The 27566-nt window shown below is 47.2% G+C and overlaps 1 gene segment (V, D, J or C); it reads left to right on the top strand.

Annotated features, from left to right (window-relative positions):
- Positions 1-27132, top strand: part of LOC123820382 — a 280728-nt gene extending 253596 nt beyond the window's left edge. Inside the window, 4 exon segments of the C gene segment in view lie at positions 23446-23700; positions 24871-24915; positions 25762-25869; positions 26579-27132. Of these exon segments, the coding sequence occupies positions 23446-23700; positions 24871-24915; positions 25762-25868 (407 nt within the window).
- The last annotated feature ends 434 nt before the right edge of the window (positions 27133-27566 follow it).

Consider the following 27566-nt stretch of genomic DNA (forward strand, 5'->3'; position numbering starts at 1 on the left):
CCGTGGGCGAAAGGAGACGTGCCTCAGCCTCCTGTGGAACCTTTTTGAACACGGAGAACTGACTGCCGTGGGAAGGCTGCTCTGTGGAGGGCAGAACTCTCCTTCCTTGGAGATCTTCACAGTGGGTCCTCAAGGCTAATCACTGGATGTTAGAGAAAATATGTCTATGCCATTTTATATATTGAACTGAATTATCTCTAGGCTCGCTTTTAACTCTAAGTGCTAAGATCCCATGACTCAAGCTTAGAGGATAAAAAGGTGAGCTCAGATCTCTTTCTTCTATTTTTATTATTTTGATAGCCCAAGAAATAGGTCATCAAATTATTCATGAGCTAAAGCCTACTTGAGATTTTTACGCCTAGAAGATGGTGGGGTATGATTTCCCAGTGCAATATATGGGAAAAAATAATAAAAGGGGATATCAGGAAGAAAAAGAAGAAGGAAGAGAGAAGGGGAATGCCTGGAGGGAGCACCAGAGGTTGAATGAGGAAAATGAGGTGATTTTGCAGAAGACGGATCTAGTCTGTCAAAGTTTTCACAAGTTCAGCTTAGGGAAGGGAGCCAAATGTAATGTCAATCCAAATAAGTGAGCAGCCTTTTATACTGAGAAATAGGGCTAGGAAAGCGAAGTTCCTTCCAATTTAAACACTTTCAAAGGGGCCAGTAATTGCTTTCTGGTGGGAGGGGCCCCTGAAGGTAGGAAGACTATTGTTACCGCAGAGCAATTGTCCCCTGAGAGATAGCCTCTGAGGACTGGCTGTCCAGCTGTGACTGCCAGCTGCACAAGAAAAAGATTTAAAGCCACTTAAGGAGGATGGAGGTGAATTTTCAGCCTTATCCCCAGGGCAGGGAAGAGGGTGAAAGAGAACAGTAGGACCAGGTTTACATAAAGGGCGACCGCACTGTGTGGACAGAGGTTCAAGCCTGAGAAAGCTATACTATGGAAGAGGAACTCAGCTAACTGTGTGGCCTGGTGAGTGGGCTGTTTTTACTCCAGGGAAATGTTATTATAAAGAAATCAGAATGGGAGATGAATAAACTCCCTTAGTCTTAAAATTAAGGGAATATGTGCATTGCTCCACCTCTCCTGAAAGGCCTTCTTTCCTAAGTAGCCTGGGATGGCAAAATGGAAGGAAGGTCAAGACAACCTAAGGTCCCTTTTAAGAGCCTGATGATCTGAGAGGAGACTGTGTTCATCTCACCAAAAGCAAAGGAAAGTCCTACTAGAGCATGTGAGGCATCCTGAAGTACCCACTCTGGTCTATAGCCAACACTTGAGGAAGGATATGGCCCTCCACCCAAAATGGGTATACCAAATTAGGGGACAGATTTACAAGGTTTCTTCTCCTTGAGTCCTGTGATTTTGGGCCATCTCCCTATTAGATGCCCCGTTAACTATTACAGTTCTTTCTTGTCAACAATGATCACTGCGTCATACTCTGTAAGCTTTCCCCAAGGAGCCTCCTTACCCGCCTTTCTTAGTATTAGTCCCATTAATGGATGGGCTCTGGAATAGCTGGAGGGAATCTGGGACTGATATTGCACCAAGAAAAGTACAGCTGATCCACAGCGCACAGCACCTGGGAGGGCCTGACTGAACCCAGGACTAAAGGATCCTTCCTTTCTTTGGGGCCTTCCCTGGCACTATCATGGGTATAGAGACACTAACAGGGTGCATGCTATGTATGTATGTATGTCTTCATCAGCATTTCCACTCTGGATACATGAACAGCCTGACCTTGAAGGTTCCTTGAGCTTACAAGGTTTCCAGTTCTCAGTTTCCTTTGTGGGTTAAAAATGGTCAATGGACCCCTGAATGAAGTTATGGTTGAGAGCTATTACCCCCACTCAGAGATTTAGGTCCAAACAGCCAAAGCAGAGAAGTAAGCAAATATATGAGAGGGTTTAAATTAAATGTGTCCACTTATAAGCATTTCAGCTCTATAAAGTGTGTACAGTGCTAGGAGACAGGATTATCCTAAATATTATCCCTCCACTTTACCAAGGCCATAGGACATGTCCTTTGTCAGGTAACTACAGAGTGCAATCTCCTTGGTTCCTGTGTTTTTTGCTGGGCCTCAAATCACTGTGGTTAACACTGCAGGGACCAAGCTAACTTTTGGAGGAGGAACCAGGGTATTAGTCAAACCAAGTGAGTACTGGGGCTTAAGCTACTGTTCTGTTTCCAACACTGAAGCAGGAACCTGGTCATCAGTTTTAAAATGAGTATACTGTATTGGCCAAAATTAATCTGTCTCATGCTTGCCTTTAAAATGTTTAGTGTTGTTCTTATGCATAAGCACACATGTCTGTACAAATTCAGTGTGGATAAAGGATATTGCGATCTGGATATTTCTTAGGGTCTGTCGTCTTAAGGGAAGAAAAAGAATTAAGGTCATTTCCGTATTTCTTCACATCTCTTACCCGATTCTCTCTCTTCAGAGTAGTTAAGTAATTTGAACATGCAGGTCACAAACAGCAGGGCCAAAAAGAGTCAACATTTTCTAAGAGGCAGCAGCCTCTATAACCGTCATTCTGATTTATCTCCTCTGGCCCTTATTTTTCCCAATTAATGCAACTGAAATATTGGTAACTCTTATCTCCTGGCTCACAGAAAGCATGTGAGCATTAAAAAGACATTGCTCTGAAAAAGAGGAGCTGGAGGTTTGTTTGGGTTTGTTGTATGTTTGGGGGTGGGGGTTAGGGGAGAAGTGATTGTTTTTGTTTTGATGATACTGTTGTTTGTTTTCATTGGGGAAGGAAATGAGGAAGAGAAGGATACTTGAAAGGCAAGGTGATATGATCAGTACATTAGCATGTACAAAAATAAATCATTAAGGCTAGGAGCCAAAGGGCTCTGTGGATCTGGATCGGCCATGGCAATGAGAAGACCGTACAAGATTTCTATGCCTCAGTTTACCTATAACATGGAGATTTTAATTCCAGCTCTATGGGATTTTGTGAGGCACAAATAAGATAATATGCATGAAATTTCTTTGAAAAGTTTAGGTTGTCAGATGATTCATAATTTTTGAAAAGTTAGATTGTATGAAAATTTCATTGGAGGGTTCAACTTGAACTTGAGCAACCTTAATGAACTTCAGCTGTGGCATAGAAAGGGTTGAATTTGGAAATAAAGTGAAACTTTCTAATTATGAAAAAATAGAATATGAGAGTTGGTGACTGACCAAGACTGTCCTTGGAGATTATAAAAAAACCTGAGATTTCTTAGGAGGAAAACTTGTGAGATTAGGAGCTTATAGTAAATGGTTTCTGAGGTTTCCTACTGTTCCAAAGGGTATGTGGGTTTAAGACCTTTCTTGAGTTTACTTAAATATGTGCTTAGAGTTGAACTGGGTTTCAACCAAGTGAGAGACCCTGAGAGAATTCCTGTGCTTGAAAATAAGTACCCATTGGTTTTTGTGGTGAAATAGATCACTGTGGGGTCTTCAAGCGCCCAGAAGCTGATTTTTGGAAGGGGGACCATGTTAAAAGTGGATCTTAGTAAGTATAACCATGAATTCTGAATTCAAATAATTATTGAGACATGTAACAATCATTTTTGGAAATCTAAGTGAACTGCCAAATGTCCTCAGTATATTCAGATTTAATTGGGAGCAGGGTGCTCTCCATACCCTCCCAATCCTAACTGTAAGAGATCATTGTGCTAGGTAATGGCTTGCATTGTTTGCAAGAGGATGCCACCCAGAAGGGAAGGTGTCGGCATCTCAGAGTGGGTTTTCTTGGTCAAGATGGCCACTGAGTGAGGAGACTCCATCCATTCTGCTTCCCTACTAAGCTGACAAACAATGCCTCAGTGGCCAGTGCCACAGTTTCCAGTTACCCAGGTAACACCCTAGAGTCAGTTTGGGAGAACCTCTGTTTCCCTTTTCCTTTTCTAACCAGAAATGTGCATGGTGGGACTAGATCTAGTACTTCAGCAGAGAGCAGGCATGACCTAAGCATCCACATTTAAGGTTGACACTGTGTGATTTGGAACCACGCTTTGATCTTTCAGGGCCTCAGTTTGCTTCTCTGTAAATAGCAATCATGATTAAACTCCTCCATGCCTGGACCTCACTTCAGAGCTCACCTCCTCAGAGAGACCTTTCCTGCCCAGCCAATCTAAGAAGCCACCAAATACAGCTGCTGCCTGGTGGTTCTCTATCCTATTACCCAGCCAGATTTTATTTATACAGTTTCAGTGCCTGACACTATATGATCTATGTATTTGTTCCTGTGTGCCTCCCCCTAGACTGAGGGCACCATGAGGACAGGGCACCACAGTGTCCGAGCAGCAGACCACTATATCCCCTGTGCCTAGCTCCATGCCTTACAGGCAGAGGTGTTCAGTGAATAGGTGAGTGAATGAAGGACCTACGAGCATCCACCCTCCTTCTTATGAGTTAACAGAGCTCTGTTATTGCACACCCAGACATGGAAAACCCACTGAGTTCCTTGCCAGAGCAAGGACATAAGGCATTTCCATTGTTTGTAGCTAAACACAAGGTGGACTGAGCGAGTGGATGCATGAGGTATTTGCAGGGCTTCATTTCACTGTGCCTACCAGGGGGGAAATACACTGATCTTTGGAAAGGGAACCACCGTATCAGTGAATCCCAGTAAGTACCTTGTTATTATTGATCATAACACTTGTACTTATCCTGCAGTCTTATATCGCACAGGTGACTAAATATCTCCTTATTCTTTAACTCAAGGGGTACTGGAGTTTAGTAATGAAAGCCATTGAAACAAAATGAAAAAAAATGGATGCTATCCCCTGCTCTCTACCACTCCAACCATATCCCATGGTCCACTCCATGCTCACAAAAATTTTTAAATACATTAAAGTGATAAAAAGAAAGAAAGATCACCTATGAATAAGAGCAATGTGCTAAACACTAGTAAAATGAGATTAGGCATAGTTGATTCCTAAGTAAAAATGGGGATCAAAGCTGATGTCCTTTGGCTGGTAAAACAATATTACTGGGTGAAAATTTGCAAGTCTTTTTAAAGGTAGTAAGTGTCAGGATTGTCTAGAGACTATCACTTGGACTCTTCGCAGGCTTTCCCCTACATCACTACTATGGTGCCCTAAGAAGAGGCTTTCACAGACTTAATTCAATGGCTTAGTCTTTATTTCAGTAATAAAAAGAGGGGAATCCTAGCCAGAGCTCCCATGGGAGAGGAGAGATGCATGCTAATCACATTAATCTATTATCAAGGTAGCTCAGGCATTGTTGTCAGGCAACACAGTGCTGTGATTTATAACACATTCATCTCCGGGAGTGGGACAAAATTATCAGTAAAACCCAGTTAGTAGGTGATATGTCACTAAAGTAGGAGGCTTAATGTGGCTACTGAGGCCCATTGAACTTACTGCAGTATTTGCAGGGCCCGAGTGTCAAGAAATTAATGGTTTATGCAGACTTAAGTGCATTCTGATGTAGAAAGAAATGTTAACATAGTGGTGCAAAGCATAGGAAAATCTAGTTGTAGAGAAAAATAATCAAAGAGATGAACCAAAAATAATACACTGTAACAGCTGAGTCAGAAAGCTGATCCTAAAGGAAAAAAGCAGAGTTTGCCTGAACACTTTCAGTTCTTCTAAACCTGGTTTGACTAGAACATCTGGGTTGCAACTTCTTCATCTGTAAAATGAAAATATTTAATGTCATAAGTTATTTTAAAGTAAAATAAGCTAATGTATGTGAAAACATTTTGTAAATTATGAAATGCTATACACATGTAAAATATTATTTGATTTCAAAACAAAAGGAAAAGCCTAGGTCAACTAGTGTAATTTCACATGGAGAGAATATACATGTGGGTTCTTAGTGAAATAGCTATTTTCATATGGATCTATCATCACAGGCACTAGTTAAAACCACTCCCTCTTCTCCTGAAGTAGAGTGACTTGAATGCCACCCAAAGGAAAATGGCAGGAGATAGGAAGGCATTTTGTAAAGGCCTGCGCTGTAGTGTCAATTTGGGGGTGCCCAAAAGGTTACCTTCGGAACTGGAACAAAGCTCCAAGTCATCCCGAGTAAGTCTAAATTCCTAAACATTTCTCCTTCCTTATGTTGTCTCCTCTCTGATTGTAACATTTGGAACATATAGTGAAATGTAATATAAGGTCTTTCATGGTCATTTTCAGAAGATTAAAGAGATCATATAAGGATCCCTCATCTATCTGTAACATCCTGATAGTATTGTTCCACCCAAGTGGTGGTCTTTCCTAATAGAAAAGAAAACCGAGTCATTACCCACGAGGACAATGGGAAATAGATTTTTTTCACCACACCTGAAGCAGACTGGATGTCCTTTAATCAGGGGAACATCAGCTTTTGGGACAGAACAGAACTTGAGTAAGTAGCAAGGCTACACCAAGTCTGCAGAATAAGTTGACTGGGGGAGCAGGAAGCTGTCACTCATAATGATCTGGGCCCTATTCCATGAAGTTTCAGATCGGTGGAAGTTAAAATTAGGAGAAACACTATGGCAAGAATCTAAAAACTGATAACTATAATGGAGACAAAAGGACTAGATATATCTGTTGGACAAATAGAGCTGAAAATCGTGAGTTTGATGGTGATAGACCCAGAGATGTGGGTCAAGACTTCATTTCAAATGTTGCACAGTAAATACCCGGATTTGAGTCAAATGGCCTGTGTGTTATGTGAAATGTAAAAAGAAAGTTAAGATGTGGCCTGCTGTGTAGGTGAAAGGGCCACTCTTAGTCTCAGGTATGAGAAGGATGTGTGGGCTTGTAGGTGTTTTTGGCTGACTAAGAAACACTGTGGGAACAATGCAGGCTATCAGTTGACCTTCGGCAGTGGGACTACACTGCTGGTCAGGCCTGGTAAGTGGAGCATCAGAGCAATAACAGAAAGATAGAAGATAAAATGTCTTCATGTCTCAACCAATGATTGTGCAACAGAGTATGAGCTGGAATTTGGGGGATCACTATTATTAGAGTTCTGACATCTGGTTCCAGCAAAATAATTATATTTATATATATATAATAATTATATATAAGATAATTATATATATGCAATACCAATGCAATATCACTCTAGTAGGAATACAAAAGAGGATTCTTCTCTCATAGCTTCTCCTCAGGTTTATCGATCCTGTGCCTATTTGTCTGTCTCATGCATCTAGGCTATTCATGTCTTGGGAAGCAATGCTGGTTCAACTGGCTAAGCTTCACATCACCTGTTCTTCATTTGTAAAATAAGGGTAATAATACCTAAGCTCATGGCACAGTTGTTGTAGTTGTGGCCCAAATGAAGTAATGTAATATATGAAGATTGTCTACCAGTTTGATACATAATAGGTTATCCATAAATGGTGCGGGGGTTATCCCTCTGCCCTAAGTAGTTAAGAGGTTGATAAGCCCAACACTGCAGGATATTTTTGTATGAGGGCTTGCTACGGTGTGAACTCAGGATACAACAAACTCACCTTTGGAAAGGGCACTACGCTTCTCGTCTCTCCAGGTAAATGTTGACCCCATCCCACCCTAGTTTTCCCTTTATGTGAGTTAAGGCATCTCCATGTACCTTCTGTGTTTTCCCCTTATGGATGGATCATCCTTGTTTCATCAGTTGACCTACAAATTTAAGGTTGAGCCTTCGTGGAGGGCTTTTTTAAATGAAAATAGCTCACACAAAATTTGGAAATAACAGTAAAACTAACTCACTGGCTCAGAACGGAGTAGAGACTAACATCCCAGATGATTAAGACAAACCTGGTTTTTCCAGAAGTAGCCTGGCTTCCTGTGTAAAGCCTGGACTGTAGTCTCTCCCCAGGCATCCCTCCCATTCCTTCTGCCTTTTACATCCCAAATTTAGCTGTAGTATCGTGGACAGTCCATGACACATACAGCTATAGAAATCTTTCATTACTTCTCAGTAATGGGAAGTAATGAAAGATTAAAACTGAAAATTCCTTGAGGACAGAGTCTCTTCGTGTATCCCATCAAGTGTCTAATATGGTCCTTTTACAAAGGACCATACTTTTAATAAGTGCTTGATTAAATAATGCTTGTTTAATTGAAATCAAACACCCAAAGAAATCAAGTTTCCAAACACAAGAGGAAAAAGGATGTAGTAAATGCCACAGTACATTCCGTGTGTAGTTGAGAGGGAAAAACACTAGACTGAGAACCAATCAACCCATGTTTTGGCCTCTGCTGCCAACCGGCAGTGTTCCCAGGGCAGGCCTCTTGCCTCTGGGCCTCAGTTTTCTCACCTGTAAATTGGGGAGTAGGTCTGGATGACCTCTCTGGTCTCCTAGCACCAACAGCCTAGGAATTGATCCCATTTGGGGCTATGGGGAGAGCTATTTTCTCATATGAATAAGTCAGATAACTATACTGAATCTTGAGTGTTTTCTAACTCATTAGGTAAATCAGGGAAAGAGGTGACGTGACAGAAGGGAGTTTATCATGAGGCATCAGGCACTGTGGGATTCGTGGGGTGGAACAGGCAAACTCACCTTGGGGACAGGCACCCGGCTGAAAGTGGAGCTGAGTAAGTGTGAGATTCTATGGTTACAAAATGCATTCTGGTGATGATGAACGGGAAAAAAGGAGATTTTGTTTTTGTCATTTGTATGTTATTTATAATTAACTATAATCTAGTTTTGAAGTATTAAGAATTATAGTACCCAGATAAGTTAGTGAAAGTATTCACTAATACTTAGTGAAAGACTAAGTTAGTGAAAGACTATATGAGCGTATTTTCGTTGGAGTGCAAGTTAGTAAACAATTAAGATTTTTCCCATGTTATGAGGCTGACAGAGCTCATCCAGTACTGGAGGTTTTAGCACTAGAATTGAGCTAAATGGAGCCTGGTAAAGGAAAAAAGCTAGAGGAGCAGAAAATTGGCTGGTCATGAGCTAATAGACCCTTTCCACTTCCACTGCCATTGTTTCAGGGACACAGTGTGGGGAGAATATTCAAGGTCATTTGATACATGCCCCAAATAAGCCATACCGGTTCAAGAAGAGGCAGTGAAGTGCAGAGAGAGGAGCCCAGGACTCCTGGTCTCTGTGTAGTCCTACATTTGATTTGGCCCCAACTGGCAATGTGACACTGAACCAGACATTGCCCCACTGTGTACCTCACACTCTTCCAGCATGAGATGAAGTCAGAGCATACAAAATCCGTGCCTCTGGGATCACACCCATGTACCACCCCAGAGTTTATGATTCAAAGGTATGGATTCTCATGGCTAGTCCATAAACAAATTCTATAATCCTAAGGAAATAACATTGTTGGTCAAAAATCTAACTTAACAGAAATGATAAACATATGCCTAACATATGGTATTGTTTGTCTTTGAATGACTCTCTGGGGCACGGGGCAATATCCCTATTTTACAGAAAAGAAAAGTGAGGCTTGGAGAAATAATTGTCCAAGATTCCAGGATTAGTAAGTGGCTGGGTCTAGATTTAAACCAGAGTCAGCTTGCCTGATCTCAAAGCCTCTTTCTTTCTACCACATTATGTCACAGACCCTATGCCAGGGCTCATTTACAAATGAGAGATGATGCCAGTCACAGTAAGGAAGGAAATATATGGAATTTATCTTTCGTATTCTTAGACATTACCATGACTCAGAGACAGAGTTTGGGAAGTCTTGACTTGAATGGCTCCAATGTCCAGAGGATTCTCTTCCCCTTTTAATGAGGAAACAAAAAGTTCAGGGGCTACTGGGAGCACTTACCCCAATGGAGCAAAGACAGAGAGGAGCTGGCAGCAGCTACTCCCTTGTTCTGACTTTCCCTTTCCCTCCCAGTATTTCCCCAGGTGGACCAGTCACTCATGTGACTGATCTGCACATGTCTTACTCATTCGTGAGTAATAAAAAAATGCAATGTTGAGGGTGCTTTGGACATTGCTGGATCATAGAATTTTAGCCCTGAAAGGGAGCTTAGAAATCGTCTTATTCAGACCTCTTTATTTTTGTAATAAGAAAATTATGCCCCAGAGAGGTTGTTTGAATTGTCCAATATCACAAAGGCACTGAGAACCAAGGCTAGGGGCTGGAACTAAAACCTGGGGATCCGGGTCCCTGGATCGCACAGGGCAGTGACTACTGTTTGGTGAACTTACGTCCCAGGAGATAGGAGGTGTGAGGTCTATTCAAGAACAGGGGGGAAACCAAATGGGCTTTATTAGGGGAGTATAAACAAGCGCTCTTATTATTAGCTGCCACCCATCTGCTCCCTGGGCCTGACCCCAGCTGTCAAAGGAAATGGACCATTTTGTCACAGCACAAACCACTGTGAGAAGTACTGGAGGATTCAAAGTTTTCTTTGGAACAGGAACAAGACTATTTGTTAAAGCAAGTAAGTTCCATGAATAACCTAACTTGTATTAGAGTGAGGGTCATCTGTCTTCACTGATTTTCCCCCGGAGTTTTGTCTGCTAGTTGATTCAGGAGATCAGTTGGCTATGATGATGCTGCATTATACAGTGTCCACAGGAATCATTCATGCAGGAAACATGTACTGAACGTTTAGTAAGTGTGGATGGATAAAACTACCCAAGGTCCTGTCTGGAACCAAAACACTGTAATTATATGAATGATTTTTTAACCTGAATAGTTATGACATTTTTTAAATATAATCCACATTCTATATCAGGCAAGATCTCGTATTGGGTTCTGTCTTATTTCTTGTCATCTTCCAATGGTCTCAGGAAAATGAAGGTTAAATAGTTAAATTATATGCCTCCTTCCACTTGGATACATGCACAGAGACACAGGAACCCGCTTAGTAACCAGCTTGTGTGTGACTTAGGAATCCCAGGCTATGCCCAGTTACAGGCACCATTCTGTACAGAGGTATTTCAGAGTGTGAATGCAGGAACGCAGAAACTCGTATTTGGAACTGGCACCCAGCTTTGGATCATCCCCAGTAAGTCAGATCTCCAGAAATGTGTAGCTTCATCTCCAATGCTGGATTTACACTTGTATTTGTAGCATTTAGCATGATCTATAACAGAACATCATGATCACTATCATTACTACTACTATCTTGTTATTGAACGTCAATGCTGCTAAGTTAGACTGTATACTTTCTGCATTATTATTATTATTACCCTTTAAGGAGAATTGATGTCAAGATATCAGAAGGAAAATGTTGTGTTTCCTTTGGAGTCTAAGACTTTCCTTGATCATTCAATTTCCCCCTCTTTGCTGAGGCTCCATATGAACCTCACAATGTTTGGGTTTTATTCCGCCTCCTCATTATCTCTTAGAAATGCTTCCTCAGTTTTTCTCTGCCTAAGCATTCAGATCTTGCAGCTCACATTTACCAAAGTATACTTAGCTGTTAACCTCTCCTGAAATGGGACTCCTTCTCCCAATAATTATGCACAGTAAAAGTCAGTTCAGCTCATTAGATGATTACTGAGTATCGTCAACACAAGCCAGGGATGATAGTTGGTTTCAAAACAAAGAAATAAACAAAGAACAGAAGAAGCTTAAATAATGCCCCTGCTCTGGGGAACTTCCAGTTCTATCAGAGAAACAAAACTATTTATACGTGCATGAGCTAAGATGGGCGCCGTGTTTGGTCCGGAGCAGGCCCCGGAGCCTGGCGGAGAGCCCTGCGGGCTGGGCCGGACAATGGCGACAGTGCGCAGTCCACATTCCCAGGCAGAGCCCACCGGTGCATTTCTGGAAAAGGAGTTAAGTCTGTTATATGCTAAGATGGTTGACTTTCTTGAGGACAAAAAGCTCCCTTTTTGCAGGAAGCAACTTTGAGTGAGGTGAGAATAGAAACAGGAATGAGTCAGCCTGAGTCACCGGGGCTGGCCAGACGTGCCCAGCCCGAGAGGACGCGGTGACTGAGTCAGGCCGAGGTGACTGAGTCAGGCCGAGGCTCGTCGGTAGCACGTGCCCCAGCACGGCGTGCTGGCAATGTTCTTTCTCCTACTCTTTCTGGGAAAGGGAAGAGGACGTTTTTGCATACGTCCCCGAGAAAATGGTGTCTTGCTGTCAGGCATGGCAGCTAAGGTGGGAAAATGCCCGCCTGCTGCCTGGTGTGTTTAGATTCACTCACACCTAGCCGGCTCTGGGGGAGGAAAGTTCCTCCTTTTGTACAGGGTCTGTTTTACCTAGAGGAGAAATAGCCAGAGGCTGTGTTTGCTGGTAGCGCTAAAGAGGAAAATGGAGGCCGCTGGGTAGCTTGGGGGCCAGGGCCAGGGCCGCTGTTAGGGAGGCTCCTTCAAGTCCCCACACCACCCATTACAGGGGAAACATTAGGGTGGGCCTTTTCAGGTGTCTGTCCAGGTTCCCAGCTTTTGGAGCTTCGGTGGGAGTGTAGGTCCTACATTAGAGGGTGGGGAAAACCAGGACCTTTTTGTAATGCAGTCACCAAGAGTGTGACTATGGAAACAACAGAGTCACTTTTGGAAAGGGAACCCAAGTGACGGTCACACCAAGTAAGTGAACCCAGATGCTTCCTTAAAAATGACCCCCCTCCACCCTACCCACTGCAATCCCTACCCCCGTGCTGAAAAACTTATTTCCATGGGAGCGGGGAGGACATGTCATTCGTTATTGCCACACCTGAGGTTCTTAGACACTCACTGTCCCAAACATTCTCCTGCCTCTCCTTCGTTCCCTTTCCCCTCCCTGCATCTCAGCATCTCCCCTGATCACACACCCATCCTCTGTGCAAAGCTGCCGCTGCTCTTCCCTAAGGCTGGGTTTCAAGCAGAACAGTGGACCACAGAAGTGAGGGCTGCAGCTGAGTCAGTAGCAGAGTCAGACTCTTAGTGTTGCCCTGAGCAGGCAGGATGGTGGTGGTGGTGCTGGAGAGGTACTGCCCCGCTTCTCCGCTGACAGGAGTGCATGTTTCCTCCTGGGGACAGGAGCTGAGTAGCTCTCCTGTCCCCAAGGGACCTGGGGGACATCTTGTTCATGTTGCAGACAGAGCCAGAGGCCCAGGGTCTAGGCATCTGTCCAAGGCCATGCTGGGCGGGCAGCTCAGCCGTGTCGGGGCTCTGGCCCTTCGCCCACTCTCCTGAGCTTGGCGGAGCCACAGGGCTCTCTGCTAGTACGACCCCCTTGAGTGCGATCAGGAGTGGAGGGTTGAGTTTCCACTTCAGCTCAGGACCACAGACCAGGCAGGCCATGACTTCCGTGACCTTCAGCGCTCGTGTCTCTGATGTAGGAGCATGATCTTAGTTTCCTCCCATCTTTCTGAAGGTGTTATGAATATTGTTGTGACTTTTTTTCTGTTCTGGGCTTTCATAAAAGCAGGGCCTTGTCTGAATGAGGGTCATTAGAGATAGAGGAATCAAAGAGCTGTGGGGGCCTTGGCCTGTTGCTCGGTGGTAGAGAGGGAAGGGCGAGCACACCGACCACAGAAAGGGCTCAAATCCTGCATGGAGTCGCCCGGGACAGGAATATGCAGGGACCAACCCCCTGGGCCTCACAGAGGAGGAAAGCTGGGAAAGGAAAGCTTCAAAGGACAAAGGAAATGGAAAGATGAGAACAGGGGGGCTTCAAGGAAAGGCAGTCAGAACACTGTCAGCACAATATAATATCAACTCGCCTTTCCCCCCATCCTCCCAGCACTTTCAGGAGCCCCTTGCATCTGACAACAGAGTGGCAGAGTCAGACTCTTAGTGTTGCCCTGAGCAGGCAGGATGGTGGTGGTGGTGCTGGGGAGGTACTGCCCCGCTTCTCCGCTGACAAGAGTGCATGTTTCCTCCTGGGGACAGGAGCTGAGTAGCTCTCCTGTCCCCAACCCCTGGCTCCCATCACTGCTCTGAGGCCAAGGAGAACAATGGTGGGAGATTCCCTGAAACTCCGGGAGCATCAGCCAGTGTTGCCCTGAACTGTCGCCCTGACACCACTGGGGCAATCAGCAGAGGGGGGTCACATGAGACAGGTTTTATCAAAGGCTTTCCCTGCTGTGCATATCAGGAGGAAGCTACAGTCTCATATTTGGAAGAGGGACCAGCCTTATCGTTCATCCATGTGAGTGTTGTGGAAGTGGTCATGGCAAATTTGTAGACAGACACGTATTTTGGGAAGATATTGCAATGATGAGAGGCTGCAATGTGGTCTGCTCGATGTTAAAGGAGTCCTTCATTGTCTGGGAGTAACTGATCAGTGTGTCGGGTGTGTGAAATGATTGAGGCTGTGTTGGGCAAGGGTTTTGCATGGCACTCTCAGAGAACAAATGCCCAAGTTTTGAGAGAAGAGATTTCATTCTTCTCTCAAAGAATGATTTAGGTTGCTAAAGCAGAACTTTCTTCTTGGCAGTCAAGGGTCTACCCCGTCCCTCAAGCCTGTGGTGGAGGCTCTCTCTCAGCACCTTCCCTTGGATCTGTGAGATATTTGTCCTACATGAGAGCATCCCAACCAGGGAGCTGAGGCACCCGTGATGCCAGAGTGAATGGTGGGGCAGGAACACATCTCTGACTGCAAGAAGCTGCTTCTGTTTCCCTCAGTGTAAAGTTTTGCTGGAATCATCCTGTTATTAGCTACTATTTACTGAATGCCTAACTCGTGCCAGTGGCTATACTCTGTCCCTCATATAAGTTTTTTATGTAGTGCTCATGCCCATCCTAATGTTAGGTAGCCATTATTATTCCCATTGTACAGGCAAGGAAACAGATGTCTGGAGCAAGTAACTCGCCCAAGACCACACAACGCATTTCTATTTGACTCTATTGTATTATTAACCATGCCATGACATTGCTAGCACCATCCCTCCCACACTCTGGGAAGAAAGACCTCACACCTCAAAGGCCACCTGTTTGGTCCTTGGTTGGCCCGTCCTGAGCCTTCTTTCCATGGTGGCATGGCAGCCTTGGTACGGGACTCAGCATTTTGGAAGAGATAGTAGAGTCACTGAGCTGGGCTGGCAGGATGCAGGTATGGCATGGCGGGAAGTAGAAACATAGGGGGATTGCTTACTGAGCATAAAATGACAGAAAGAAAAACTTATCATCGAACCCATGGAACGGGTTGTTTTAAAAGTTCTGTTCCCAAGAGTGAAGGCTGTAAATGTGGGAGGGGGCCAGCAGCCGCCCGGGGAGTGGAGGGCAGGTATTTGTACTGTACTGTACCAGGGTGCAACACGGGTGGCAGAAGCCTCACCTTTGGGAGTGGAACGAAACTCCATGTGCATCCAAGTAAGTGCCTGACCTTAGACTCACCAAAGACACAAAAAGTCCCTATTTTTACTTTCTTATATGATGAATCTGCACTTCCTGAACTAATTTCTCATGTTTCCTTATGAGGCTTGAATGTTTTGAAATTTGAATTCCCAGCCACTGGCTCGGTGGTGGTTTGTATTCTAATGGTAGTAATTGCCAGTGGGAATTGGCCTTTTCATCATTGCAGAGGCAGACTCTTTTGCTGTTTTTAGGTCCCACTGAGACAAAAGATCTTTATCAGAAGGGACACTGTGACTGATTATGCCCAAAAATTTATTTTTGTTACCATCTAGTTTTCACAGAAGGTGATAAATTAAACTTCCCAAAGACCCTGGGCATTGGACACACTCTTGCAAAACTCCATGTCTAATCGAGGGAGAGAGAAAGAACTTAAAGCCTAGTAATGCAACAAAAACAATAAAAACTTTAGAAAATGAAACCATAACCATTTAGAAGAGAAACAAAATAGTCCTTATAAAAGAAGATAGAGAGCAAGACTTCATTAAAATAAATTTAAATATTTAGAGGGGGTTTTTTTATTCAATGAATAGTTACTAAGCAACTATTAAGTTCTAAGCACTGTGCTCCATGTGAGGAAGGAAGGGAGGGAGGAAGGGAAGCGCAGAGCAGGATCTCACATCTGCACAAAGAGATGATCACGTCCAGCATCCCCACGTTGCAGTGGAGGCGCAGGCAAGTCCCAATGGGAGCAGGAAGGAAGGGGCCTGACCTCCTATCCTCATTGCTTGGTGCACTCATCCACCCTGCACCGCACCGCAAGCCCTGTGAGGCCAGTGTCCTCTCCCCTTCATCCTCACGCCTCCACGGCCTGCACAGCACCTCACACAAAGGTGTCACTGAACAAATAGCTGTTGAAAAAATGCCTTCTGGGGAGGGAAATCAGGGAAGGCTTGAGTGGAGGCCTAGTGAATGTTTAGACCACAGTGGTTTAGACAGTAGCAAGTATTCTCCAACGGAGTCATTAGACCTCAAAGCGAGGAGAGTACAGAATCCACCCAAATGCTCATGGGTGGGGAAAAAAGCCCACCTCTCTAGGGGCACTTCCCCCATATTTATCTGTCCATTTGTGCATCTCATTAAGGCATCTTCCCTGCCATGGGTTGTTCAGGTTGCATTTAGAAAGCCCGGAACTCATATTTCCCAAGAACCAGAGTTCAGAGCCATCCATAATTGCAACACCTGTGATAGGGAAGCGTACCAGTGGGTTTTAGCAGCAAGAAGAAAAGAGGCCTGACCATAACTACACGAGGTCTACGCCACTTGAAATTTCACACAGGAAAACTTTCTCCTTTAGGGCTAGTACATTCTTGGAAGTACACAGCTCCAAAATGTATAGGGAAGAGTGCGGGAGGAAGGCTGATAAATTCACACGTGGGAAAGGCTTTAAAGGTACCATTGTTTCTAGTAGGTGAACCCTGCTAAGTGTTGTGGTGCAGTGGGCCCTGCACATTGACTGCATCAGTATCAGCCCTCAAGCCATGGAAGGAGAAACCATGTCCAGCCATTGCCCGAATCCAGTGGTGCTGTTTCATAGTGATCAGAAAGAAAGAACCTGCATTCAAGAGACTACTAATTGTGTCCACAGGACTAGGTCAAACAAACAGATCAGGGCACAGAAAACTTCAAGATAAAATTAGGCTAAAATTTAGGACAGAATTTTAAATACTTGGAACTAGAGAAAGGACTTCCAAGGAGTATACTTTTAAACATTCCACAGGTGTTAATGAGTGTTAAAAAAAAAAAAAAAGATTGGATCCGACACGTTTGAGAAGCTCTGGGTTTCTCTACCAGCAGGACGTCTCACAGCCTTTAATGTGATGATACACGTTGTCAGTCTTTGAGGCTAATAGAGTACCCAGAATTTTCCAAACTAATTGGGGCTTAGAAAGCCCCAATTTTGGCACAGAAATTTAGAAGGACCAGAGTTCTGTGAAATCCTCACTGGGAATTATTTGTCTAAACCACTCTCAAACTTTGGAGATGTGGCTATCAACCTGAATCTTAGAAACCCCCAGAGGCAGAGATTCTTGAGCCCCATGCATAGCTTTCTCCAGACTCTCACAGCCCTCATAGTCAAGAAGTCCTCCTGTGCAGTTCTGTGCATGTTCCTATGGCAACTTCGGTCTGTCCTTCTCTGCATCCAGGGACCGCTTTCTAAAAGGGGTCTCCTTCACAGGCCTCCATGCCATGATTAAGCCCTCCTCTAGGTTTTCCTTCTTTTCCAGTGCTATGAATTTTCCCTCAGGACTCATTTCCAAAATTAAACCCTGGCTCATCTCCAGACACTTCCAATTTTCCTTCTTCACTTGTAGCTGTGGGACCCAGAATGGGCATCCACCCTCCAGAGGGCCGGGCCAGCTCCAGCTGGCTCTGCAGGAAAGGTCTGAGGGGCGATTCCAAAGGAAGCTGAGGAATTAGGACTCAGGGAGCCGGACTTCCCTGTGGTGTCAGAGAAAGGGGGATGTGGAGGAGCCTGCGACACAGACAGGAGACAGTGCCTCCCCAGGGAGGCCAACCCTGCTGGGTCAGGGTTCTTGTAAAGAGCCCTCCTATTGTGTGATATCTGGTGGCTACAGTAAGCTGATCTTTGGGTCCGGAACCAGGCTGGCCGTGCGCCCGTGTGAGTAAGACCGTGCAAATGACCGGGGCGAAGGGAGCTCACGTGTCTGTGTGAAAACAGGCGATGATTTATGGCAAAGTCGGGGATATAGGGAACATTTTGTTCTCCATTTCTATAAGCTCTTGGTGACTTAAAATGTCCCATTTTTCATATTAAAGACAGAAGTGCCAAGACCCAGTAGAGTAAATAAAAATCTGAGCAGAGTAATTTATGAAAACATAAAAAGAGTTCCAGATACTTTGTGCTTTCAAGCAAAGCCAGTAACATCAGCACCAGATAATCTGAACATTCAGGAAATTAACTAAGTGTCCTTGGAGGGGGAAAGATGAGTTAATGGCAAACACAAATTCTCTTTTATTGCAGCAGATAGCTAAATTTCTTGGTTTGGCTAATGAGCATGGTGTGGGGATACCTGCTCACAGATGCTTCCTCTCTGGAATTCGAGTTTTGAACCTCTCTCAGGATAAAAGTGACTCCAACCCCTATTTCAATAGCAGTTAGACCGTGTGAAATAAGGCATGGAGGCAAGATGGCAGGAGTCCATAGCACGGCCTGGGAAGCTGGAAGATCGGAGGCAACTTCCGACTCTACCCCGTCCAGCTAATAGTCTCCACTTCCTCAGGAGCAAAATGGCAACAACCACAGCATAATGATATGAGACAACACCTGGTATATAGCAAGTAATCAATAAGCGGTAGCTTTTCTAAATAATTATTATTTTTGAGATTTTCCTGTATTAAAGCTTATATTAGTATAAAGGGAAAGGGGAACAGCTTCTCTGGGAAACAGGAGGTCTAAGAAACAAAGACCCAGGGAGACTTTTAAGATGGCGCTCTCAGATACTTGTGGGGTGGGGGCCGGCAGGAGGGTTCCAACAGATTAGCATCAGGAAGGTTGTTGCAAAGACCTTACTTGTAGTGAGGGTATACCAGCACTAACAAGCTCATCTTTGGAGCAGGGACCAGAGTGAGTGTCCAGCCAAGTAAGTAGAGTGGAGCAAGGGTGGACATTGACAACTAATTCTTCTTTGTCCAAGATGCTGAGTTGAGCCCAGGTATTTTCTTCGGTAGGATGCCAAATGGTTCTTCCCACTCATCCCTCAAACATCCTCGCATCTAGCAATCAGTGCCCCGGACACATCCTTGGGCCGGGACCTTTAGAATCATGAGTCAGGTAATGAGCAAGTAGTCCTGGAGCTTCCACAAGAGGGTCCAGAATGACGCTGCCCTGAGCAGGGTCTCCGCTCCGCTAAATTCTTGGTTTACTGAAATCACAACCTCCAGCCCAGGGCACTATAGCAGGATGGGGCAGGAGGAAAAGGATCAAACCCGCCAGAGACAAAATCTCAAGACAACAGAACAGAAGGCCTGACTCGAAAGGGTGTGATTCTCCAGTCCTTATGGGAAGTCAGTGCTTCTCCTATTGAAGTAGGAGGTTGGACCAGTGAGTTTCTGTAATGGTGTCACCTGCAGTGTGCATACTGGAGGAGCGATTGGTAAACTTACATTTGGGAAAGGAACCCGAGTGTCCATAATATCTGGTAAGTCATCCCAGGAGGTGCTATTTGCAGCCCCGGGGGCCAGTGTCGCTAATCCTTCCCCGGAGGATACTGGTGATGACTACAGTGAGGCCAGCTGTGGGTGTTACAACTAATTGTCTTACACAGACCTCTGTGAAGGGAGAAGGAGTCATTATCAATCTTTAAAATCTGTGTCTCTCAAGGTCGAACACATTAAAATTTAACTCTAACTGTCCAATGGATATTTTTAAATGCCTTCCATGCGGACATCACTCTATAAAGTGTTAGATTGCGTATAAGATATCTAAGATAGATTCCTGACCTGTCCCCAAATAGTATAAAAACTAGCAAAAGGGAGAGAACAATTATAAATTCGGCTACCTAAAGACTATTTTAGTACTAACCGATTGATGATGTCAGTGGGTACATTAGAGATTCAGAGGAACAGGGTCCTGGCTGTAAAGGTGACCTCGACAGAAAAGGTTTGACGCAGTAGAAAGTGCTCATTGACCTGAAAGGTAGACAAGATCTGTATGAACAAAGAAAGAAGAGAAAGGGGTTTCCTGGCACAAAGAACAGAGAGAAAGAAAACATGATTTTGAGAATAAACAGGGTACATGTATTTAAGCCTAAGTAAACACATCTAATAATAAAGTAGGAAGGAGAGAAAGGCAAGAAAGGCTTTTCTTCTTAGACAATGAAGAAAAAGAATCCTGGAGTCTTCGAGAAAATATAGTCAAGGCCATGGCCAGCCTCCAGGAACTGGGAATCTAACTTAGAAATGCAGATGGGATGTGAAGGTGAGGGATAAGCTCTTTCCATGGACAGCTCATGGCCTAGGGGCCTCCCTCTCCTTCCTCCGTGGGCTGTGAGAGGCATTACCCCATTCCTCAGAGGAGGAGAAACCCGAGGTTTCTGTAATGGAGACACTGGGAGTGGTATGACGGTGCTGCCTCCCGCCTGCAATTTGGCAAAGGTACCAGAGTTTCCATTATTCCGGGTAAGCCTTCCCGAGAAGTGTAACTTTCCCAGCACTCACCTGGGCCTCAGTGAGTCCATTTCCCTGGCTCACGCTGCTGTGTTCCTAGTGTCTAACTACTAGGCACAGATTTGGTGGGAAGGGAGCTTTCAATCCCCGCTGGGGCCCTGGGGATCCGAAGCACTGGAGCTTCCAGACATATGCTTTTGTGATTGGTTCTGAATTAAAACGAAAGGTCAGGATCTGGAATAGCTGAACTTGCACACCGGAAAATTGGTCCAGTCTCGCTAAAGCTGCCTTGGAAGATATCATGCCTGGTGGGACACACTTATCTGGCTAGGCTGAACAGGACGCTTCTCTCCCCCAGGCAGATAGACTCCTAAAGTGCCACAAATTAAAAGTGACTCATTTCCTGTTTTTAGACAAACTATTACGGTCGCACCAGAGGCATGTGGGGATAATAGTAAAATGGGGCTAAAAATTCAAGTTTAAGGATGAGTGCCCAGCTTCTTTGACCAAAAAGCAGAAACTTGGCAAAAAATGATGGTCACTGGCCCATGCATTTATTCAACAATAGTTTCTCGAGCACCTAGCGTGTGGCGGGTACGAGGAACAGGCAGTACACCAGAGATGGACTTGGCGGTTGCAGCCGACATCCCAGGGAGCCCATCTGAAGAGCCTGGTGCAGCTGTGCTCTTTTCGGGCGTGGAGAGGACATGCGAGAGGAAATTCAAGGTCATGGCAGACCCTGCAAGTCGTGCCAAGAAGTGTGGTCGTTCCTCTCCAGGCACTAGGGAGTCCCTGAATTATTTAGAACAGAAAGTGACCGAATCAGCTCCATGTTTAGGCGAGTATTAATACTTGGGAAGATGAGCTCAGAGAGGAGACTAAGAAGTGGGGCAGAGGGAGAGGAGGAGCAAGAGAGTAAAGCAGAGGCAGGGAAGCCGGACGGGAGAAACAACAGCAAAAATGTAGATAGGAAAACCCAAAGGGTATCAATCATCCGGTAAAAACGGGATGTGAAAAAAGCCAAAAAATCACCTCAGCTCGTCTGACTTCATTTCTTGTTATTTTATGATGATCTCCCATTAGCAAAGCTGAGCCGGTGGTCTGCCCCGGCTGTAGTCACCACTCACAAACTGAAAGGGGGCTTGTAAGGCTCACACTCGGCCCCGCCGTCTCTCCTCAGAGCCCCACGTGCCGGGGCCGGGGCCGGACTCTCTGCAGACCAGCGCTGCCCAGCAGCGCTTTCTGTCCAGTGGCGTGTTCTAGCAGTCTGCACTGCCCAACACAGCAGCCGCTGCCGCATGGGGTTGTTGACCTCTTAAAATGAAGTTCTAGTTTTTAATTGAATTTTTAAGTTTATTTCATTTTGGTTAAATCTAAATAGCCACATGTAGCTAAAGACTATCATATTGGACAGTGTGGTCTTGACCTTCTCCAGCCTGATGATACCCGTTGGCTCTAGGGCGTAGGTGAGTGTTTAGCCAGGACTCAGAGTTGGACATATGGCCCCCACAGACATCCCCCAGCCCCCCTAAGGCCAAACTGCATCTGGTGGCACCTTGTCCTCTGCCTGCTCTTTGAGGCCACGTTCTCCAGCATCTCCCCACCCTTCCATGTCCCTCTTCCCAGTCCCGCCCATAACTCTCACTGATGACTGGAAAATCCACTGGGGTGTGTTGTGGGTGCTGATGGTTTCCCATCCCTCCCCTCCCAGGAAAAGATTTATGTCATAGGGCCTTAACCCACGGTGATGCCAGGCCCCACAGTGTGTGGAGGCTGGAGGGGAGCCGGCAGAATCCTCGGGGGCCAGCGATTTGGATGTCCCTCACAAGTGACCACGGGCCCAGCCCTGCGCTGCTGCTCCAGGGGTCGCCCCACCAGCAGGCCGTTCTGCCTTGACTCAGCAGCATCCCAAGCCCATGCCAAGGGCTGATTGCCCAAGTTTTGGGGCCCAGCTGGATGTCTGCCTGGCCGAGGCCACCCTGGCTGGCTCAGCAGGTTGGGTGCATCACTAGTCGGAGAGGCCTTGCGTGCATGGCGAGGGGCTGTGGGAGCACAGAACCACAGGCGCAGGAAGCTGCGGTCCCACCCCTGCTGCAACTCTCTGGGTGGCCCCAGCGTGCTAGCCCTCCTTGCAAACCTCCGCTTCTCCCTCTGAAGGCGGGAGGTCTGAAAGAATAAACAATGAGAGTTGTATTAAAAACACAAAACCCTGCGGCAATACTGAAAAGTGATTCTCAGCACTGAGGAAGAGCCTTTAGCTTCCTGGGGGTGAAGAGCAGAAACTGTATATTACTCGGGAGCACATTATGGTGGCAATATCCTGGTAGTGTCAGCAGCTACAATTACTTACATCTGTTCAATACTTCACAGTTTATTAAATATAATTTTATATAGAGAAAGTCTCATTTGTTTCTCAGAAAAGCCTGGTTAGGAAAGCAGATGAGGCAAGGTCTTCATTTCACAGATGAAACTCCTGGGGTGTCGGGGGCGGTGTGACCGGCCCCTTGTGTCTGGGCCTTGTGTCCCGCAGACGAGGGAGCCAGGGCTCGGACAGAGGTGTTCTGACTTACAGTCCCAGTCGGTTACGGGTGTGAGAGATCTCCTGGTGGGGGGACCCAGCTTCCACGCTCATTCCCGCCTGTCATGAACCTCCAGGTCCCACCCATGCCCTAAGTGTGGGAGCCCAACCCCAATGCCAGGATGTGTGGTTAGCTTTGCTGGGCCTCCTCCTGTGCCTGGTGTGTCCTGCCAGAGCCATGTTGTGCTCCAGGCCTGCGGGGCTGCCGCAGCTCCCGCTGAGGAGAAGAACGGGCAGCGGCATGAGGTGGGCCTTCCTTTCTCCGAACGGCAGGCAGGGCCTGGCAGACAGCATTCACTAGGGGCCTGGCCTCTCGGCCAGGGCTCATGGCCTGTGCCTGTCCCTGAGTCGCAGTCTGCTATAAGCAGCCAGTTTCTAGAATGTTCTTTCCCATCTGAAGCCTGAGCGTATGACTTGCCAGCCCCACAGAGCTCTGCTCTTGCCCATCACGGGCATCTGAACTCGGGCCTGGGTTGGGGCAAGAAGGGGAACGAACATCTCCTAACCCAGCTCCGTTTGGTCCACAGATATCGAGAACCCTGACCCTGCCGTGTACCAGCTGAGAAGCCCTGAATCTAGCAACACTTCCATCTGCCTGTTCACCGATTTTGATTCTAAGACCAATGTGTCCCAAGCCACGGGTTCCTCAGTATTCGCCTCCAACAGCACAGTGCTGGACATGCAGTCCACTCACTCCAAGAGCTATGGGGCCCTGCACTGGAGTGACAAGGCTGATTTTGGATGTCAAGACACCTTCAGCGAGACCTTCTACCCCAGCTCAGGTGAGTGCAGCCTCAGTGCCTCTGCAAGCTGAGTCTCTTCACTGCCAGAGGCCTGGCATCGAGATGCTGCTGTGGCTGGTGACTTCAGCCTCACCAGTTGTCAGCAAAGCCCCCTAACTCTCTGCTTACTGAGCACCAATGAGTCCCATCCCAGCAGGCCACGGAGTGTCCTGGGCAGAAAGAGATGGGGAGAAGGTGGCGGGAGAGGGCACTGGCTCTCACTCAGCCTGAGTTCCCACGTCCCTGCCCCTGCTTGAGCTGATTGCCCCCCACTGTTTTTCCAGGCCCCATCCTAATGCCCTCCTTCAAGATCCCTCCTCCTGCCCCCCCCACCTCCCTGCTATGGAGGTCTGAGTCAGGAGCTTAGTGAGAAGAGGAAGAACAGTAGGAAGTGAGAGGGAAGAAGTAGGCAAGGGCCAGATTGGAGGGCCTCCCAGGTCCTGAGAGGGCAGACACTATTCTAATTACAGCGAGAAGCCATCATCTGGCTTTCAGCAGGGAAATGACATCTAATCTACTTTTGAAAAGAGTACTCTGCTGAGTGGAGATTGGACTACAGGGGCAAGAGTGGGAGCCGAAAGGAAGCTAACGCAGCAGAGAGAGGAGAGGGCCCAGCCCAGGGCAGCAGCAGGGCCGTGGGCGGCCACCGCTGGTTGGGGCTCAAGGGCAGAACCGTGGAGGGACGAGCAGGAGAAGAGGGTGTCGAGGGAGGTGCCTGGATTTCACGCCAGAGCAGCTGAGTTGACGGCAGTGCCGTTCACCGAGATGGAGAAAACCAAGGAACACATTTAGGGTGCAGGGTTGGAAACTTTGGGGACCACATAAAGTGTCTGCCCCCTCATGGCACATGTCACCACGTGTGTGTTCTAGCCTCTGCTGGGCTCCAGCCGGGAAGCTGCCCAAGGTCAGGGTCTGTGTCTCGTGGCTCCTTTTGGCCTGTGCCACGTCACACGAACTTTGCACAACCAGTGTGTGTTAATGAATGACGCGGCTCCAGGGCCAGGCGCTCTCCCCAGCCGGGGCCCTTTCTCAACAAGTTCGCTGCGGATCCTTCCATGATGACACGGGGGAAGGCTGCACACACTCACCTGCCTGACCCCCAGGACGTCTGGAGTGGGAGAGTCGGCACACTCTAGACTCTAAGAAAATTTCTTTTTTCTCTCCTTTTAGAATTTTCCTGTGATGTTACGTCGGTAGAGAAAAGCTTTGAAACAGGTGAGAGAAGGGTCTATCCTGGCTTTGCACAGGTTCTGGGGAGCAATGAACCCTCAGTAACCCTGCCTGGCTAGGGCAGGTGGGAGGGAATTGGTGGATCTAGGAGTTAAGTTACGAGAGAGAGGGGAACAGCAGTTCAAGCCCTGGTCACAGCTGCTTGCGGTCACTCTTGAATCCCCAGGGTCCTCTCATCATCTCTGAGTCTCTCGTTTTACACGGCCAGTGGCTCACTCCCAGGCTTCTGTATTCCTTTCAATAAGTCCACTGCCAGGAGAGCCAACAAGAGCTTCCGGGGAACCCGGCTGCGAACCCGGCTGTGAAATTTCCACGAGCTTACGAGCTTACGCATAGCCCTAAACTAACCAGGTCGCCCTGAGGACAGTGCCCTCCATAGCCACAGGGTTTTGCCTTCTTTCAAGAAAGCAGCAGAACTCATGTAGGTGGTGCCCTTATCTCTCAAGGGTCCCCGCCCCTCCTCCCCACCTCCCCCGGGCCCATACTCATTTCCACCTGAGCTGTGTTTGAGTCATCCCTCCTGTGGTTCAGCCACTAGATTCTCACGAAGGGGCCCAAACCCAAGGGATGGCAACGTTTTGAGCGCCTGCCTCATCCCCATCTGCTGAGGAGCTCGGAAATAAAATAAGGACTGAGTGCAGTGGGTGTTTTTCTTTTGAAATGAAACACTGTTGAGCCCGAGGGACGTGCACGGAAGTGCAAAGGCAGAGGGGGATCCAGGTGCCGGAGCCCACCCCACCCTGCTTTCAGGAAAACCTTGGTGTGTCCCAGGGTGCTGTGCAGACCTCAGGTGTGCATGCTTATAACCATGTTGGCCTCTTGGTTTTGTAGACATGAACCTGAACTTCCAAAACCTGTCCGTGATTGGGTTCCGCATCCTGCTGCTGAAGGTGGCCGGCTTCAACCTGCTCATGACGCTGCGGCTGTGGTCCAGCTGAGGTGGGTGGGCACAATGGTCGGAGGAGGTGGGCGTGAGGGTCTGGGGGGACCCCATGCTCTGGAAGCAAACCTGCCCCCAGAGTCTTCTTTTGTTACCATGTATGTCTGGGCACACCAAACTCCTCCACTCTTTCCCATTGGGAGGTCCCCCTCATAACAATGGCCTGCAACATTTGTACAGCACAATCCACTCCCTGGGTGACAAGAGTCACCTTGGTCAAGTCAAATCTCCTCCACAAAGTATAAACAATTGCTATTATCCTCATTTTGGACATGCAGAAACAAAGGCTAAGTAACATCAAGAGCCACACACTAGTGGGTGAAAAACAGAGAAATTTGGGGCCCCAGCTCACACTGACACCTGCTACTGGACCCTCTATCCTGCCTTCTGGGGTATCCCTTTCCTTGAAAAATCTGCTGGGGCTCCCAGGTCCTTCCCTCATGTCCTGTGCCTCCAGTATCCTGAGAAGATGCCATGCTCATTACACCCCAGTCCTGGCTAGAGTCTCCATACCCGTTTCCCCAGGGTCCCTGGGCAACCTGCTGGCAACTGCATCTCGTCCCACCACCATCCCACCATCGTCAGAAAGGACTCCAGGGTGCATTCACCCCTAGAACTCCACAAATGGAGGCATCTCCATCGCATCCCTAACTGTCCTGGGGCTGTCTCCTCGGTATCTAGCCTGACTTCTGTTCTTCCTCATCCCAGGTCACCAAGAACGTGAGAGCCCAATGCTCCTCGCTCCTCGCTCCTCCCCACCCACCTCTCTCTCAAGCAGAGAGGTGCACTCTCGGCCTCCAAGGAGGAGAAGTCCCCCTTCGCCTCTGTGGCCCCTCTGGCAACGCCACCAACTGGACCCTACCAGATACTTGTGATCAAGATGCTGACGAGCTGCCAAACTCTGCTGCCACTCCTGCCATCCCCTCGTTGCTGCTTGTCACCACCCGACATTCCCAGGGAAGGCAGGGGCTGTGGCAGCCCCTCCTGGCTGTGGGACCCCCCACTCCTCCCAAGGCTGCCTCTGATGTCTCACTGGGCGATGGATCACTGGGGGGTGGGGGGTCTCTCGGGTTCTAGCTCCTAGAGAATGTTGTGAGGAGCTTATATTTTTTATATTTTTAAAAGTGTTCATGAAAAAATGCATATCGCCCTTTCCCCCAAGATGTGGGGGAAATTGCCCCCTGACCGAGGCCCTGCTGTGCTGCGCGTGTGAGCCGCTCGTGCCTGCTGCTGCCCCAGCTTCATTAAAGTGGTTTGGAAGAGCCGAGACTGTGCTGCCATTTCACTGGGTGTGGTCGGGGTCAGCTCGCCTCGCTGTTGGTCACGAGCTGGGCAGAAGGGAACCGAGACACCAGTCCACAATGACATTCAGGGAGCATAACTCAGCTAGCTGCTCAGGTCAACCTCTTCCTGGAATAACCTCTAACACATTCCACTTGGAAGGCAGTGTCGGGGCCCAGGCAAACCCACTTAAAAGCTTGAGTCCCTGCTCTTCAGTTTTCACCGCCGGGCCAGTGTGGCAGGAGGCCCGTGTGCATGGGTGGTAGCGACCTGTAGCTGTAGCTGAAATCTGGCAGACAGGGACCACACAGCAACATCCCCCAAATGCCACCCACTGCCTCCTGTCCCCCAGGGCATTTCCCCTGTCTTTCCTTTCAGATGGGATTCCAATAGGCCCCACAGATTCATGGCTGGG

This window comes from Phyllostomus hastatus, unplaced genomic scaffold, assembly GCF_019186645.2.
Source record: "Phyllostomus hastatus isolate PE091 unplaced genomic scaffold, TTU_PhHast_1.1 phas_contig_348, whole genome shotgun sequence".
Taxonomy (NCBI): Eukaryota; Metazoa; Chordata; class Mammalia; order Chiroptera; family Phyllostomidae; genus Phyllostomus; species Phyllostomus hastatus.